The sequence below is a fragment of the Canis lupus genome, chromosome 11 (assembly GCF_011100685.1).
Source record: "Canis lupus familiaris isolate Mischka breed German Shepherd chromosome 11, alternate assembly UU_Cfam_GSD_1.0, whole genome shotgun sequence".
Lineage (NCBI taxonomy): Eukaryota > Metazoa > Chordata > Mammalia > Carnivora > Canidae > Canis > Canis lupus.
The window spans coordinates 17,853,969-17,872,114 of NC_049232.1; the positions used below are offsets into that span (position 1 = coordinate 17,853,969).

Genomic DNA, 18,146 nt, shown 5'->3' on the forward strand with positions numbered 1-18,146 from the left:
TGGATTCTGGATACTTTCGTTAAAGTGTATTAAAACTTTGACAAAATGGATTACATTCAATTGTTACTCTGAAAAGACAGACATTTTACAGGACCCGGATATTTGATAAATATTAAATATTGTTCATTAAAAGCCATATTAATTTTTTTACTAGCAATGTTTGGACAATTGTGCAGGGCATGCTTAAGTGTTTGCTGGGCTTATTTGAGGATAACAAAATGAAGACCTTAAATAACAAGAATCAAACATCAGCACCGTAAGATTTTAAGACTTCAATTTGAAAAGACACCTGCTCTATTTTCTCCAAAGAAAACTCATCATTTCTTCCAAACTTCAAGTTTTCCTTGTTGTATTTAGGTAGGAGGTGGGGATGGAGAAGTATCAAAGAATAAAATTCCAACAGAAGGGAGTAACTTATGCTAAGTTGGCATAGATGAATAAATGTACCTTAATGAATGTATTAAAAACTTTCATTCTTTTATCATGTTTTCATTTTCTTAGTTTCTACATAGCTTCAAATGTTTTATCACCCCATTTTCATCTTTCCACATCTTGTAAAAGATGTAGTTTATCAAAACATTGAGATCTGGAAACTTTTCTCATCACAATAACCTCTAAAGAATGATATTTTTAAATTAATATGAGCTTTAATTCTTACTAAGATGTTCTGAGTTTCATTTACATTTTCTTCTCTGGAACTGTCAAAACAATTGATTTCATCTCCGAGACCTAGTCGTTTTAAGATATATATACATGTTTTGTTATTTCTTTCCCCCAAATATTTGAAGCATTTTATTATATGGTTGAGTAAATCATCTCTTTTAAAACTCAATTTTCCGTAAGTAAATCAAAGATGTGTTTAATATTCTCATACTAGATATGAAAGCAATTAGAAAAGTTGGCAAGTTCCCAGAACCTTCTTTTCTGCTTAGAAACTACAAATATAGAAATATAGTCCTTAGAAGGACTAACATAAGAAATAACTATAAGCAGGCTAAATGCTAGTAGAATTAGCAGGGAATTAATAAATATTTTGAGATGTTGTAGATTGTGTATATTGTTAAAGAGTTTTAATAAGTGCTGATTTTTAATATTTAATGATTCATACTTCACAAGTAGTGATATATATAATATATAATTTTCTATCTGCTTATATTATTCATGCTATGCTTTCCAGTAAGAATATACATATCTTTTATTTATTACATTTCCCAACAAATAGGGGCACCTGGGTGACTCATTCACTTAAGCATCAGACTCTTGATTTTGATCCCAGGACTCCCAGGATCACGCCCTAGGCTGAAGGCAGGTGCTCAACCGCTGAGCCACCCAGGCTTCCCATCATTGTAAAATTAGAGTAATTTTTGTGAGTGGTGAAAATAATTGGTCTTTCACTAATAAAAATCATATTTTAACTATAAAAACCAGTTTAGAGGCACCTGGATAGCTCAGTCAGTAGGCTCTTGATTTTGGCTCAGGTCATGATCCCAGGGTTGTGAGACTGAGCCCCACCTCCCGCTTGGCACTGAGCTTGGAGCCTGCTTGGGATCTGTCTCTCTCTCTTTGTCTTTGACCGACCTCACGCCCCTCCCCCGACCCCTGCTCATGGACACACACTCTCTTTCACTCTAAAAAATAAGTAAATAAAATAATGATTATAAAACCTGTTTAAGTACAGCATGATGGTTTTTAAGTAAAACTTTAAAATATTAAAATAGTAATAATTTTATAACATTTTTCACAAGTAAAAGTACTAAAAACAAAAATAGAAAATTAAAAATCTTGAAGATATGATGCCTGTTTGCTCTTGGGTTATGCTATTTTTAATGTAAATGTGGTATGAGAGTGAGGTTTTCCTACAGTCCAAATTGATTTAACATTTTAAAATTTACATCCAAGATTGTTTTATTATGTATTTGCAATTTTACACGTTGCCTATTCCTTTAATAGCATGTTCCTGACGTCCTTGTTACAGACAAATAAAATCTTTGCCCTTCAGTGAGCAAGAACAAGAATCTTTCAGCAAATGATAAATGACCAGAATTTTCCAAGTGATCATTTTATTCCCAATGGAAAAAAATAACAATAACTTTATATTAAACATATCAGGGATCTATTTCCAGCCTTTCCATTAATTCTCTGTATCACATCAGGCAAGTCATTTCATTTCTTTGCCCCTTGGAGTCAGGGAGCTTGAAATTCAAACTTAACTTCCATGTCTCGAAAGTTCCTTGATCTTGGGCAAATTAGATTGCTTTTCTGAGCAGTTCCCACTTCAATTTTTTCATCTATAACATGAGAGTAATAGCAGTTATGTCCAGGGTTGATGTAAGGGTTAAGGAGTGAAGCACAGAAATTCACATGGAAACAGACAGATTAGAAGGTGATGTCACCTTGAGGGCCTCTCTGGAAGAGACCTCACAAGATGGTTTTTGTTACCACAGCAAATATGCCAAAGTTGTCTAACAGGTTCAGATCTCGTTTTATCAGTTTATGTCTTTAGATTGACTCATATAGACCAAGCTCCAGAGTGCTAGCTGACAGTTTTAGATGGTCTCCATTGCTGAATCTTCCTTAATCTTCCTGACCTGTAAATGTTACCATGCCCATGACTCACAATCAAACCTTTCTTCTCTCTCATCTCACTCACTGAATATGTTTCTAGATACAAATACCATCCACAACTTCACTCTCAATTTATATCTCCAGCTGTGTCTTCTCCCTTGATTTCAGGTTTCATATATCTACATTCCCGCTTGACATCTCCACTTAGAAATCTAATTGACATTTAATCTCAAAAAGTGGGAGAGCTCAACTTTTTCACCACCTCCTCCTTCAACATGCACTTCTCACCCCATCCCGCTGCTCAGCCACACAGATCTTCTCTCCTTCACTTCCCATCTCATCTATGAGCAACCCCTGCAGATTCGACCTTCACATGTATCCAGAACCAGACCTCAGCTTACTGCCTCCTTCCTGCTCTCATCGGAGCCAGCTCTAGTTCCCCCCACACCGATATTTTAGCCCTGGCTGCTTCTTCACATCATTTTTGTCTCCTTAAATTAGATTCTTTTTTTTTTTTTTTTAAGATTTTATATTTCTTCATGAGAGCACAGAGAGAGGCAGAGACATAGGCAGAGGGAGATTCAGGCTCCCCTCTGGGAGCCCAATGCAGGACTCAATCCCAGACCCGCGGGATCATGCCCTGAGCCGAAAGCAGACAGTCTTCAACCACTGAGCCACCCTGGTGTCTCTCCTTAAATTATATTCTTGCAGTTGAAATGATTCCATTAAAATGCAAGTCAGGTTGTATTACTTCACTATTAAAGTAACCTGTGATGGTTCACTTGGAAGAAAATCCAAATTCCTTTGGAATGGACCGCTGAGCTCTGTGTGGTCTGTTTTCCCTGCTAGCATCCCCCCTCAGCCCCCACCTCCCTGCCACACCACGCTCTTTCCTTGTTTACGCCACCTCAGCTTTGCTGGCTGCCTTGCTTTTCCGTGAATATTCCAGAGCTATCACTTCTCTCCCCCTGAACAGAGGGTATTTGTTCCCTTGGGTATTTGCATGGCCCACTTCCTCATCCATCCCAATCTCCCCTCCCCTGGGAGGGCTCCTCTGACCACTAATCCTATTGGTATGTGTGGTGTGATCACCTTCCCAACTTGGATGGTCCCATACCCAAATTTGGTATAGTGGCTTAGACTTATGATACTGTACATACACCAAGAGAATAGGGCTTGCTGTGGAGAGCAGGGGAGGGTCCCAAGCATATCCAAAGGTGACTTCAGAAAGCCATGGAAAGAGACAAGTTCGGCTCATATTTTGACAAGGAGGAGGCATCAGGGCAAGTGGTCTTGTACATGTGAGGTTGTTTGTGTACTTTGAACTTCTGTTGCTGCCAAAGGCAGGAGCACTGAATGTTCTCATCAGCTTGCCCAGATGTGGAGGGTGGGGGGCAGAAGGAGAGGGAAATGCTAGAGCCGGAGGGCTAGCAGCAGTCAGACATCAAGAATGAAGTCACATTCTATTACAGTGTTTATCTCATAGGCTTCTTTCACTGCTTAATTTTTCTTTTTTTTTTTTTTTAAGATTTCCTGTATTTATTCATGAGAGACACAGAGAGAGAAGCAGAGACATAGGCAGAGGGAGAAGCAGGATCCCCAAGGGGAGCCCAATGCGGGATTCAATCCCAGGACCTTGGGATCACGACCAAAGGCAAATGCTCAATCACTAAGCCACCCAGGTGCCCCCACTGCTTAATTTTTCTTTAGAGAACTTATTACCCTATTACAGATTTTATCTATAATTATTCTTCATTCTCTCCTGACCTCCCCCTTCTGCTATTATTTCCTGCTCCAGGAATGCAGGGAGTTTATCTTCTTCACCTATAGTTATACCCTCAGTGCTGCCAATGGTACCTGACACATAAAAGGTGCTCAATAAAAATCTGTTGAATTATTTTTTAAAAAGAAAGTAACAAATGCAAAGAGCCTCATTGCTGGGATACTTATGTGCTCACGATCAGCATAATCTTTCCCTAGTCCTGGACCTGCATGAGAAGCTCAGTTGTAATCAGAAAGCCATGTTCCTGGGGTGGGGTAAGGGCTGGAGGACAGAACTCACACGGAAGGAGTTTGGATAGATCAAAAGTTTGCATCCTTGCATGGAGGGAGTCAGACCATTGCTGTGTCCAGCTCACTGCAGAAATTATCTTGGTCATGGGCCCCTGCATTTTTCAGAACATTTCATTAATAAGTTATGTTACTTGTGGCTCAGGTGACCCTTACTCTGGGTTTCCAGATCAACCTCCCTTTACTTCTACACAGCCCCCCTTTTTTTTTCATCCAGCTTTGCACTGTCATTCAGGTTCAAGGCAAACCTTGCATAGACTCCTGGAGTCAGTCATCCTCAAACAAGGCGATCTGGAAATAACTCTGGCCTGCAACGTGGCTTTCCCTCCACTGTGAGTTCCCCTGAGGGCTGCCAGAATAGAAAACACTTGTTCAGAAGAAGTGGCCTGTAAATGGCAGTCCCTCTCACTATTCTATCTAGAAGAGGAGTTTGAAATAAGCCCACATTGTGGTTGCTTTCTGCTGTTAACACTTGAGATCACAGAGTTCTTTTCACGCTATTATTTATGCCTTAAAATGATTTGTTGAACTGAGGGCTGGTGTCTCTGAAACCATGGCCTGCCCAGACTCAGCCTGGAGAGGCCACATGGCAAAGGCTTTTGGAAGCTGGAGCCCGTCAAGTTAGTGAGGCAGGTCTCTCCTTTTATTTATTTATTTATTTATTTATTTATTTATTTATTTATTTATTTATTTATTTATTTTTATTTTTATTTTTATTTTTATTTTTTTTAGGTCTCTCCTTTTAAATACTCTCCAGGCCTTTCTCAGGAGAGGCCTCCACCCTGTCTGCTCCCCCAACCCCCCAACCACCACCATTCCTTTCCTGCTCCAGTATAAGGAAGTCTGCTATTGGGACACCTGGGTGGCTCAGTTGGTTAAGCGTCTGCCTTTGGCTCGGGTCATGATCCCAGGGTCCTGGGATCAAGCCCTAAGTTGAGCCCTGAGTTGGAAAGTGGGGGGGTGGTCCCTGCTCAGTGGGGAGGCTGCCTCTCCCTTTGCCCTTCCCCCTGCTTGTGCATGCTCTCTTTCTCAATACATAAAATCTTTTAAGAATAAAAAAAAAGAAAGTCTGCTATTTTACGCTTTTTTTTTTTTTGGCTTCGGGATTCTTTGACAGTCTGTTTGCATTTAGTGTTACTTTGTATCCGTTCTGTAACACCCAGTTGGCTTGCTGCCCTTTTTTTTTTCCAGCCTGTAATATTGGAGCATCTGTGAAGGCAGCAAACTGTTGGAATATAGTTCTCATTACATGAAATGTGTTGGTGTGACCCGTGTGCATGTGTAATTACCAGCAGGTTTTAGAAAATTAAAGGTCTTATAAAGAGAATCAAGATGGAAGAATCATAATCCCTAGCATGTGTTGTTACACGTTTCAGATGATCCTTTAGGAATTAGACCATACTTGTGTTTTGCACATTAAGCAGCCATTTACCCGAGGCTGAAAGCAAAATGATTCGCCCTTTCGTTTTCACTGTTAATTTCTATTTCTTTTCTGTGTCTCCATCTATCAACAAACACTCTCTGCTTCTGAGAAATCAAGGTTGATGTAAAATTACCTGTGTTGAAGCAGAACCTTCAGACGTTCGCTTTCCATAGGCATAGAAAGAGGCACTTAGCTTGGATGCGATTTAGATTTGCTGGGTAGGATTCAGCCCATGTTCTGGAAGAAAAAGACTTTGTTTCTAGGAGGGCATTGTTAGAGGCCTGCCCACTCCAGCAAGTGATTAAATAAATATAAGGCTCAGTAGGATGGAGCTGTAGCTTAACCACTGCCTGGCATGTAGCAGCTCACCCTACACTGCGGGAAAGGGCTCCTCGAGATCGCTTTGATGAGACTGGAACCTCGGTCCGCCGGATGGCATCCTGTACTGGTCTGGTCACATCAGTTGGACACGGTGTGTCCAACTTGATATGGGTACAAAAGGAAACCCAAGACCCTGGGACCCCTATTAGAAGGTCTGACTCATTCGGCAGATTTCCTTTTAAATTTCAAATGGGATTTTTTTAAAATTTTTATTTATTTATGATAGTCACACACAGAGAGAGAGAGAGGCAAAGACACAGGCAGAGGGAGAAGCAGGCTCCATGCACCGGGAGCCTGACGTGGAATTCGATCCCGGGTCTCCAGGATCACACCCTGGGCCAAAGGCAGGCGCCAAACCTCTACGCCACCCAGGGATCCCTCAAATGGGATTTTAAGTGGCTGGAGAAAACCAATGAGTACTTCCCGTGTACTGTAAAATGGCCTACTCTCTGCGTGTGTGCGAGTCTATAAATATTTAAGCACCAACTATTGAACTAGAAACACATATTTTGATCGCTTCCTATTACTAAAATCTTAGGGAAATACTTGGAAAAATAGAACGTGGGCTTTGGGGGGTTTTGAGCTGGTTTTTTCTGTCCTCGCCTTCTTTCTTTCCCTCCCTCCCTCCCTCTTGGTCTTCTTTTTTCTAGGACTTGCCTTCCCTGCCCCCTGCCTCCCTTCCACGGATATGCTGTGAGCACCCCTCGTGCACCCGGCACTGTCCAGGCAACGGAGCACCGCGGAGGAGAGAACGGCCCCTGCCTACACGCACTCTTGCACTCTCGTTTTAATGAGTCCACATTCTGTCGCTTGTCTAGTTCGCATCTGTGACCTTGGACCTGAACTTCACTGTCCCAGTGTGCAACATGAGGATAACGCATCTTATTTTATAGGGTTGTCACGGTGATTAAAAGGAGATAATACAGTAACCTGAACACATCCACTCCTTTTGCTTCTGCTGATTTGACTGTAGACATGTCTTTGTTTCCTGTCCCCACGCCCTGTGGATTTCTGCATTTGTCACCCTTCCTCTGTTTCTACCTTACCTGTGTTTCCTTGTTTGCTTCTTGGTTTGGTTTGCTTGTATCTCTTTCTGTGGGTCCCAATCCCTGTGTCTCTGTATTTGTGTGTCTCTGTGTGTGCGTCTTTCTTTCTTCAAGTCTGTGTCTCTGGTCTAGGTGATCTTTTTGTTGTTGTTGTTTTACTTTCTCTCTCTCTCTCCCTCTGTGCATGGGGGGGGGGGAGGGAGAGATCCTGTGTGTGAGGAGGAAAGAGAGGGAGGGTGAGCGGGAGAGAGCAAGCACCCCTCCTGGGCAAGGGCCTTTGCCTCTGCATCTCAGCATGGGGGTCTCCGTGTCTCTGTGAATATGATGCACGTTGCATTCCTGCATCACATCCATGAGTGGGTGTGAGCATCTCCCTGCATCACTTGGAGTTTCTCCTTGTTTCCTCCCTCATAGGGTCTCTCCCTGCCTCTGAATATGTCAGTCTTTGTCTTTGTCATCATACATCTCTGTTTCACTCTTTGTCCCTTTCTGTTTTGTTTATACTCTCTCCCTCCCCCCATGTCTCTCCCCTTCCCGTCTCTCTCCACTCTCTTGCTCTGTATGTCTCTCTTGCTTTTCTTCTCTGTGGGTCTCTCTCACTTTCTTTCACTTTTGCCTGTCTTTCCTCCTTTCTGTGTGTCTCTGCTTCTCTCCATGTATTCTCTATCTCTGTCTCATCTTTAATTCTCTGCCAGTCTGTGTCTTCTTTCTCTTCTGCATGTATATATGTAGGTCTTAAGTATTCCTTCATTCATCTAATTGTACTTATGCATACTCTCCTCATTCCATTTCCGATGCAGCTTAGATATCTAGTGATATTTAAGCAGTACGTTCATGCCTCAGGGAGAGCTAAAAGGAATAAGAATTTCTTCTGAGAAGGTTTGAAGGAACTTACGGACAGCTAAAGGGATTTTTTTTCTTCCTTCCTTCCTTCCTTCCTTCCTTCCTTCCTTCCTTCCTTCCTTCCTTCCTTCCTTCCACACCTAGCACCTACCCAATGCACGACTGGAACTCACAACCATGAGATCGAGACCTGAGCTGAGATCAAGAGTCAGACACTCAGCCAGCACTTCAAGCATCCTGAAGGGGATTTTTTTTTTTTAATTTTAGGGGGGAGTTATAAAAATTTGGTTGTGTTTTAGATGATGTACCACCAGTTTCTGAACAATTTCAAAACAGACACATATAAACCTAATATAATAAGCAACCCTCAGACCAACCTCCCAATTTCCATATATTCCAGGATCACTTTTTAAAACTCCCATTGCCAGTCCTGATTATGTTTTTTTCTCACATTTGCCATTCTGCTGACCCACCTTTTCCACTTCATACTGCTGCCAACTCCCAGTCCATCATGCCAGTGGGCACCAGATTAATGTAGTTATTACATCAGGCTCTGCTTGATGCTCTCCTCTGGCTTCCAGTCATCTCCCACAGCTTCACATCACTAGCTGGATAAAAGACCCATCTGATCAAAATTTTGCCCACTGACCAAATGCTCAATTGCATGAGAAGCTACTCACCCCCTTTACAAATAAAACCAGTTCCCAGTTATTTCCAGTGAGATAAAGCCCATTTTAAGAAAGAAACATAAAATGAGTGTACATGGGCATCTGGATGAAGAATTTTAATGGATCAATATTTGTAGAACCAGTGTAACATCCAGTGAAACCAGATGATACTTGGCTTGTCTTAACATTAGGAAGCTGTGGCGCTTTTTTCTTTCTTTACAATTTAGGACAAAGGTCAGCAAAAGCACAGATTAATATATTATTTTAGGCTTTATGGATCATGCTTCTCTGTCACAGATATTTAATTCTGCCTCTCTATTACAAAAGCAGCAAGAGATAGTCCATATAAATAGATGTGGTGCTATTCTAATAAAACTTTATTCACAAAAACAGAAAGTAGACTGAATCTGGCCCCTATTTTGCTAACCCTTGATTTAGACCTTATGAGAACATCTTATTGTATGTGTGTTTTAGGTAAATTTTCCATTCTTGTGCAAACTACTTTTTAAAAACTTTTGTTTATTTCTCTCTCTCTCTCTTTCCTTCTTTTTGTATATGTATATACATATAAGTGTGTGTGTATGCCAAAAATAACTGTCTTTTGGACTTGCTACAGGTTTTATATAATTTTAAAATTATTTTTTAAAGATTTTATTTATTTATTTATTTGAGACAGAGAGAGAGAGAGAGAGCATGAGTAGGGGAGAGGAAAAAGCCAACTTCCTCTTGAGCAGGGAAGCCTGATATGGGGCTGGATCCCAGGACCCTGAGATCATGACTTGAGGCAAAGGCAAATGCTTAACCGGCTGAGCTACCCAGGTGCCCTGTGTTTATTTTTATAATTAAATATATTATTCTCTCATTTTGTTAGTATTTCTACCTAATTTGTGATTTAAAATCTCCTTTTCCATCCAATAGCAAAAAAATCAACAGACAATTTTCTTCTTTATATTTAACTATTATGTTCATCTAGAATTAACTTTGTGAGAAAAGCATAACTTTTAAAATTTCATGTAATGATTTGTCTCATTTATAGCCAATTCAGATTTCACAAAATTTAGTTTACAATTTATTCAGCTTTACTTATCCAAAGGCTTGCAAATAGAAGGTCCTCCATTAATAAAAGTCTAAAATTTTACAGACATCTTTAAACTGAATCAGTACATGCACACAAAATACTTTTAAACAATTCTCTAAATATTCCTTTAAAAGAAAACTGAAAATACAAACCTAAGCACTCCTGAAAGAATGAAATATAAAGGACATAATTGATGTGAGTGATGTAAATTATAGTTGTTTTACAGTTTACTGAGATAATTACCTAAAGTTGTCAATAATATCATTCAGATTTTTGTTTCCTTTATTCAAATAATAAATAATGAATCAGTTCATCTTTCCTCATACCCCTCAAAGCATGATCTTCTGGATTTGTTTTAAAGGGAAAGATCAGTGACACCTGAGTGGCTCATTCAGTTAAGGATCTGACTCTTGATTTAGGCTCAGGTCATGATTTTAGGGTTCTGGGATGGAGCCCCACCATGGAATCCATGCTCAGCAGGGACTCTGCTTGAGGATTTTTTCCCTGGTTTCTCTCTCTCTCTCTCTCTCTCTCTCTCAAATAAATTTTAAAAATTAAATAAAAAAGAAGGCCATAGAAAAAAAGATGTCTTGAGGGTTAAAAAAGTGAAATTGATATTTTTAGATAAAAGCCTTACCCTAGTATTGATAATTCGATTTTCTCTATCAATTGAATCATTTTTGGGTGAATATTTACCCTTATTCGGTAAGCTTCTATAGCTGTAGCACACACAGGTTAGAGTCTATGGAGTTTGGTTTATAAACCACCTTCTTATTGTTTTCTGGAGTGTGCCAACACATTTTATAAATAATGATACTTGCTGAAACTCCTCTCTGACCTGGAAAGCATCCAAGAGTTATACCATATAAAAGATTGTTCTCTGTTCAAGCAAAATAAATCCTAAGATTTGTGCCACTACTGTTTTATACAGAGAAATGGCAGCAGAAAATTCAAGAACTAGTTCTGTAGCAGGTAGGCAATATCCAACATGCCCGTAGGAGGTGCGAACCAGTTCAGAACTGCTACTCTGTTTTGGAAGGAGCTGCTCTTATCAGAGTAAGGTTTTTGTGGTTTTTTTTCTGTCTGCAGAATGTTTATCGTTAATTCTCTTGATGTGGGGCTAAGGAAATCAGCAAGTTGGAGTCTTATTTTAGGTATTTCCACGCTCTTATTTGCCTTGGTTTTTTTTCATTCAATTTTTATTCTCTTAAATAAGGACTTCTATAGTTTAAAAACTCAAATAGTCCTCTAAACAGTAACCGCCTGCTATCAATACCTGATCTCTAGAGGTAGACACCCTTAGTTATTTAAAGGGATTTGTGGTTGTTGTGTAGTCACATATTTCTCAATCAAATATGTAACTATTTCTGGGTGTTTCAGTTTTAAGTGTCAGCTACCTGCTTCCTACTCACATATTCACATACATATTATTGCTTCTCTCTCTTTGGCACAAATATGATTATGATCATTTTAAAATGTGTTGATAATCATTTTTAAGTTATTATAAAGAAATTATAATATGTACATTTTATTCACAGCTGCAGCACATCATGTAATTAAAATATAATTACAGCTTGACTGTTTCAACTTTTCATTTCCAGTAATTGCCTTTTAAAAAATTTAGCTTTCTGAATGCTTAATGAATTAGGGAGTGTCTAAAGGAATCAATACAAAATACTCTCAAGTTCTCCTTCACAGCTGAAATTTCTCAATTTGACTGAATAGCACTTGGAGTATTTTTAAGTAATTTAACTTATTTTTTTCTTGAAGACTATCCCCCTGGATAGCTTCAAGATCACTCACTGTCCCACCATGTATGGACAGTATTCGGATTTCTGTCACTCAGAATTAGTTTTGCTCTGAGCTCAGAGTAGAAGGGTTTAAAGATCTCACCATTTAGTATTCATACTTCTATGTAACACTCCTGTTTTCATTAGGTTCCTCAACCCAAACTGGTGTCTATGTGGATGGACATCTCCAGAGAGTTAGTTTCCAGTGTTTGGCTAATGCATAGTGAGGGCAGATGTCCAGATACCTTGTCAGTGTTGGAGTCTCTAAGGGTACAGGAACTTCTTAAAAATTTTCAACCAAGCCTTCTGCCTTCCTTATTCTTTGTGTTGTTTCCATAACACCTCAGACCATTTATTGTGTCCCCACCTCAGGCTTTGATGCCAGCCTTTTCCGCTCACATGGCTATCGCCTGTTTGCTTTCCAGTTTCCAAACTTACTTTGCACTCACATTCTCTCTGTTCTTGAGAATTAATAGGTTAAAATCTTTCCTTTAAGACTGAGGAGGAACTGAGATAAAGAATGTGACCAATTGATCATTTTGAATTACAAGTGTCAAGGACATTGTTTTCTCTTCTATGATTATTGCTAATGTATTATTTTTTCTTGTTAATTTTATAATAGCTTTGGTGAGGATAGGGGTGGCTCAGAGGGACTTATGGATTTACCATAACTATACTGATAGTATATACTTGCTCTAATTGATAGTATATTCTTAGTCTAATTTTTTAGTAGGATATAATTGACATTTAACATCATCTAAGTCCAAGGTGTATGACATGAGTTGATATTTGTATATATTGCAGATTGATCATCAACATAAGCCTAGTTAAGGTCCAACATTACACATAGTTATAAATTTCTTTTCCTTGTGGCAAAACTTAAGATTTACTTTCTTAGCAACTTTCAGATATTTAGCACAGCATTTTTAACTGTATTCACCATGCTGTATGTAACCTTCCCATGACTTATTCTGTTATCTGAAAGGTTGTACGTTTTGATCCCCTTTACCCATTTCATCCCCCACCCACTCCCTGCCTCTGTTCTTCTATATCTATGAGCTTTGGATTTGGAGAATTTGGGAAGGGGTTCTTTTTTATTTCACACATAAATGAGATCACATGGTCTTTGTCTTTCTCTGACTTATTTCGCTAAGCATAATACCCTCAAGGTCTATGTATGTTGTTGCAGATGGCAATATTTCTTGGCTGAATAACATCACACTGTCTGTGTGTACACGTGTGTGTGTGTGTGTGTGTGTGTGTGTGTACCACAATTTGTTTACCCATTCATCTGTCAATGGGCACTTAGGTTGTTTCTGTGTTTTGGCTACTGTATATAATGCTATAGTGAACATGAAGGTGCATATATCTTTGCTAATTAGCATTTTTATTTCCTTCACAGAAGTGCCCAGAAGTGGAATTGCTGGATTATATGGGGGGTTTTAGTTTTAATTTTTGGAGGAAACTCCTTTCTGTTTTCCACAGTAGCTGTACCAATTCACATTCCCACCCCATAGTGCAAGAGTTCCCTTTCCAAAACGTCTTTGCCAACACTTGTTATTTCTTATCTCTTTTAAAAATAGCATGTTTAGGGCAGCCCGGGTGGCGCAGCGGTTTGGCGCCGCCTGCAGCCTGGGGTGTGATCCTGGAGTCCCACATCGGGCTCCCTGCATGGAGCCTGCTTCTCCCTCCGCCTGTGTCTCTGCGTCTCTCTCTCGGTGTGTCTATGAATAAATAAATAAAATATTTTAAAAAGGAACAAGAATGTGGAAGATTTGCTCCATAATCTAAATCTGCTCCATAATAATTTAAAAAAATAAATAAATAAAATTTAAAAATAAAAATAGCATGTTTAGGGGTGTCTGGGTGGCTCAGGTGGTTGGTTAGGCGTCTGCCTTTGGCTCAGGTCATGATCTCAGTGTCCTGGGATCAAGCCCTACATCGGGCTCCCTGCTGAGGAGGGAGCCTGCTTCTCCCTTTCCTCCCTACTTGTGCTCTCTTGGTTGCTTGCTATGTCTATCTCTCTCTCTCTCAAATGAATAAATAAAATATTTGAAAAAAATAAAAATAGCCATTCTAACAGGTGTGAGGTTCTCATTTTTGATCAGTGTATAATTCATGTTACTTAACATAGTGCCTATTGAACATAGAATAAAATATATTTTCTTTTTTCTTTTAATTCTAAAGTATGAATCAGAAGTAAAGATGTGAGAATATTGTGCATTCAAAAATAATATTTACAAGTAGTTGCCATAATATTTGCAAGCCAAATATTACAAGGATTAGATGACCTTAATTTACTGTTTACCATATGCTAGGCCTTGAGTTTACCCTTGAAATGCAGTATATGGGTGAGATAGATGTTCTCAGTTTTGCAAGTGAAAAAACTGAGAATCAGAATGGTATTCAACCTTTTGTTCAAAGTTATATAGGTAATAAATAGTAGGGCTGAGAGTACAGACTCAAGTATATTTTATAATTTTTTTAAAGTAATGCTTTTTTCCCTGAAATATGCTTTCTGCCTTACCTGATCTCTATCAAAAAAAAGGCTTTCATGATCTGGAATGTAGGAAGATCTTTTTCCAGATATGGGGTAGTAAAAGCTGTATTACTTTAGGCCAATGTTAGTTTCATTAGCTATTGGACACGGTTCTGCAACAGAGTTAAACATAATTTTTTTACTTCCCTTCCATTATTGCATATGTGCAACTTACTTCTGGATATTTGCCATTTAGTTTACAAGTAATGAAAAAAAGAATGGAGAACTGGAATTAATAAATTACAAGTAAAACCTTGTCTTTAACAGAGAGAAGGAGAAAAGGATCATCAAGTGCGTTTGGCAGTTGGAAATGGTGTACGGAGTGATGTATGGAGGGAATTTTTGGACAGATTTGGAAATATTAAGATGTGTGAGCTTTATGGAGCTACTGAAGGAAACATTTGTTTTATGAATCACACTGGGAAAATAGGATCCATTGGGAGAACAAATTTCTTTTACAAAGTAAGTATAGTATTTTCTTTACAAAGGAAATATGAGGTCGGTTTACCTCTCTTCTAGACTTCCTGCTTGTAAATTATTGTAAATATTATTACTTTTCTTTTCTATTTTTTTTCTTTTATTTAGAAATGTTGAGAACTTCTATAAAGTCATGGCTCTAGGTGAACCATAGCTTAAAAAAACCTCAAGTATCTCCCATGTGTTCCTTTATAATGTGGGGATAATGATACCCAAGTCTTTTGTTCTGTTTTCAAATTTAATGATATGATGTGTAAATAGCAAGCAAAGTTTCTGATACATATTAATTTGACTCTTTCCATTTTTCCTGCATATTTTCAGTCCCATGTTTCTGCTTATACTTAATTTTTATATCATTCAAAAATTATGTATAGGCTTCTAATAAATCAAGATACCATTAAAATCTAAAAGCTACCCCCCAAAATCACTTACCTGGGAGTAAAAGACTTCCAACTGATAGCAGCCATAGAATCCAAAAGATTGCACAGAAGTCTAGAACTCCTTTGGAGAAAAGTGAAAGTGAAAAATAAAAGTGAAGGTAAAGAAAATATTCTCTAAATTTATATAGGAAAATGTTTATAACCTCAAGCAGAAATTAAAAACTCCAGAATCATAGTAAAATATTCTATTATAGTTCTTTCAGTATTTGATAGAACACACAAAAGAAGATCTTCAATGATAGAGAATATGCACTAAACAAATTATTTGAACTAATGGACATATATAGGATACTGCATCTAAAAACTGCAGAATATCCATTCTTTTCAAGCAGTTATAAAGCATTCACAAAGATTACTGGGCCACTTAGGGAATTCCAGCAAATTTCAGAGGATTGAATATGGATTGTGTTCTCCATCAGCAGTTTAATTAAGATAGAAATGAAATTTTAAATGACAGGTAGGTCATCTCCTATATATTTGAAAATAAAACATTTGTAAGTTTCCATGAGTCAACAAAAAAATCATAATTGAAAGTAAAAAACTATTTGAGACAGGGTGCCTGGGTAGCACAGTCAGTTGATTCTTGACTTTGGTTTAGGTCATGGTCTTGGGGTGTGGGATGGAGCCCCACGTTAAGCTCCATGCTTTGTGAAAAGTCTACTTGTCCCTCTCCCTCCCTCTCTGTTCCACCCTCCCCACTCCACCCCCTCGCTCATGCTCGTGCTCATGCTCTCTCTCTCTCAAATGAATAAAAAATAATAATAATAATAATAATTTGAACTGAGTCAAAATGAAATGTTCTATTTCAAAACTTTTGGATCTACATAAGAATGGATGAAAATTGGGGATCCCTGGGTGGCTCAGTGGTTTGGTGCCTGCCTTCAGCCCAGGGCGTGATCCTGGAGTCCCGGGATCAAGTTCCATATCAGGCTCCTTGCATGGGGCCTGCTTCTCCCTCTGCCTGTGTTTCTGCCTTTCTCTCTCTCTCTCTCTCTCTCATGAATAAATGAATAAAATCTTTAAAAAAAAAAAAAAAGAATGGTTGAAAATTTATGAGCCCTATACCCATTTCTGGGGTTAAATTAAAAAGCAACTGAAATAAACTCAAAGAAAAAGAAGGAAGTAATTAAGAACATAAATTAAAGAAATACAAAATAAACATTTAGTGAGGAGGATCAGAAAAGATAAACACATAATTTTTTAAAAGTAAAGAAATAGACTCAAAGCTGGTATAAGTTGCTCTGATGTTTGGCACCTAGAGAAGATGCAAACTAATTTTATGATACACTCTTTGGGATTTTGAGGGTCTTATTGACATCTCAGAAATGCATCTGCATTCCAAAAAGTAATTTTGGGAAAGTAAGTGCTGATATTACTGAGCTTTACGTTCCTTACAGATAATTTTCTCAATTTGTTGCACTGGTTGAATTAAAACTTTGGTATTCATATTAAAACTCCTTAGTGAAGCTGAGTCATTCCCAAGTAATCATCCAACAGGAGGAGCACAATGAAAAAGATTTGTATTTAACATTACGGGCTTGACTTCATTATAATTTTATAATATCTTAAATTCCCTGTCAGACTGTGATACTGTCAATAAAGCAGGAAGTCATGATTGTCTCCAATCTATTTGGAAAACTTCTGATTTTCAACTTATTTTAGTATTTTTTTTCAGCTTGGAAATGAAAAAAAAATGTTCCTAGCATTATATGAATTCTACTCTATCTTTTCTCATTTCATGCATGTATTATTGTTTTGTTACATAGCAGGTCATCAGAAAAATTTGGGCCAATAACTTTTTTCATAGTCATGTGGGGAAATTTGATAAGTCTGTCTCTCAAAAATGTAAACCTAATGAAAGCTTCCACTTACTGTTTCAGAGGCAAATTAGCATCTAAACAGAGATAAGATATTAATAGAGAAGGAAAAAGATGAGGCATCAACACAGAGTTCCTGCATCCCAGATGTCCTTTTTGTGTGCTGTACTTACATTTAAGTGCATACAGCTGAAGGGATATGTATGTGTGCTATAATATAACACCCCCAGAGAAAACACTGTAAACAATTTGGTGACTGCATTTGAGAGACAAACCCAAGTAACAGTTACAGACTGGCTTCTCCTTTTCTGCCCTCGGGAACAATATAATTGGGAGGGAACAAACAAATCCCTAGAGGAAATAAAACTTGAAAAAAAAAGAGAAAATAAGTCTTAATAAAAGCTACCTGAAAAAAATGTAGATACACAACAAAATTATAAGCCCTCTAAAATGACCGAGGAATGTTTAGGAAAATAGTTTCCCATAGGTCCAAAAATTGCAATAATATTCTCTTTAAAAATAAGAGTTCAAAAGAAAGTACAAGGGAAATATAAATCAACAAATGGGGTGGAAAGTAGATAGACTCAGTTCAAGGGAAAAAAATAAAAAGGAAGAATGAAAGTATCACAAAGACAAATATATTACAGGCTGTAAATATTGTTAGGGACCAAGATGGAGGAGATTAAGGAGTCACACAAACCCAATAAAAAGAATTAAAAAAAATAAGAATATAAAATAAATTAGAAAGATAGATTTTGAAAACACAGGCAATCATCTGATACCTGCTAATTGGTGTTCCTGCAGGAAAAAAAAAAATCAAAAAGAAAAAAAGTATCTGAAACTTGATAGAGAAAAACTTACTTAAATTAAAGACTTGAATCTTTAGCAAAAGAGCACACTGTGTTCCAGGAAAAAAAAATATATATATATAGAATGACCATCAGAAAGATATATGCTGGTAAAATTACTGAACATAAATTAAAGAACCTTAAGGAGAAAACAAAAGTTG

The 18,146-nt window shown here is 38.0% G+C and overlaps 1 protein-coding gene across 2 annotated transcripts in view; it reads left to right on the plus strand.

Moving 5' to 3' along the window:
* Positions 1-18,146, plus strand: part of SLC27A6 (solute carrier family 27 member 6) — a 69,273-nt gene that overhangs the window by 33,795 nt on the left and 17,332 nt on the right. Inside the window, exon 5 of one of the 2 annotated variants that reach the window (XM_038552059.1) lies at positions 14,671-14,865. The exons of the other annotated variant lie outside the window; for it this stretch is intronic. Coding sequence (XP_038407987.1) covers positions 14,671-14,865 — 195 coding nt within the window. The remainder of the gene's footprint in view (positions 1-14,670; positions 14,866-18,146) is intronic. 2 annotated transcript variants of the gene reach the window in all.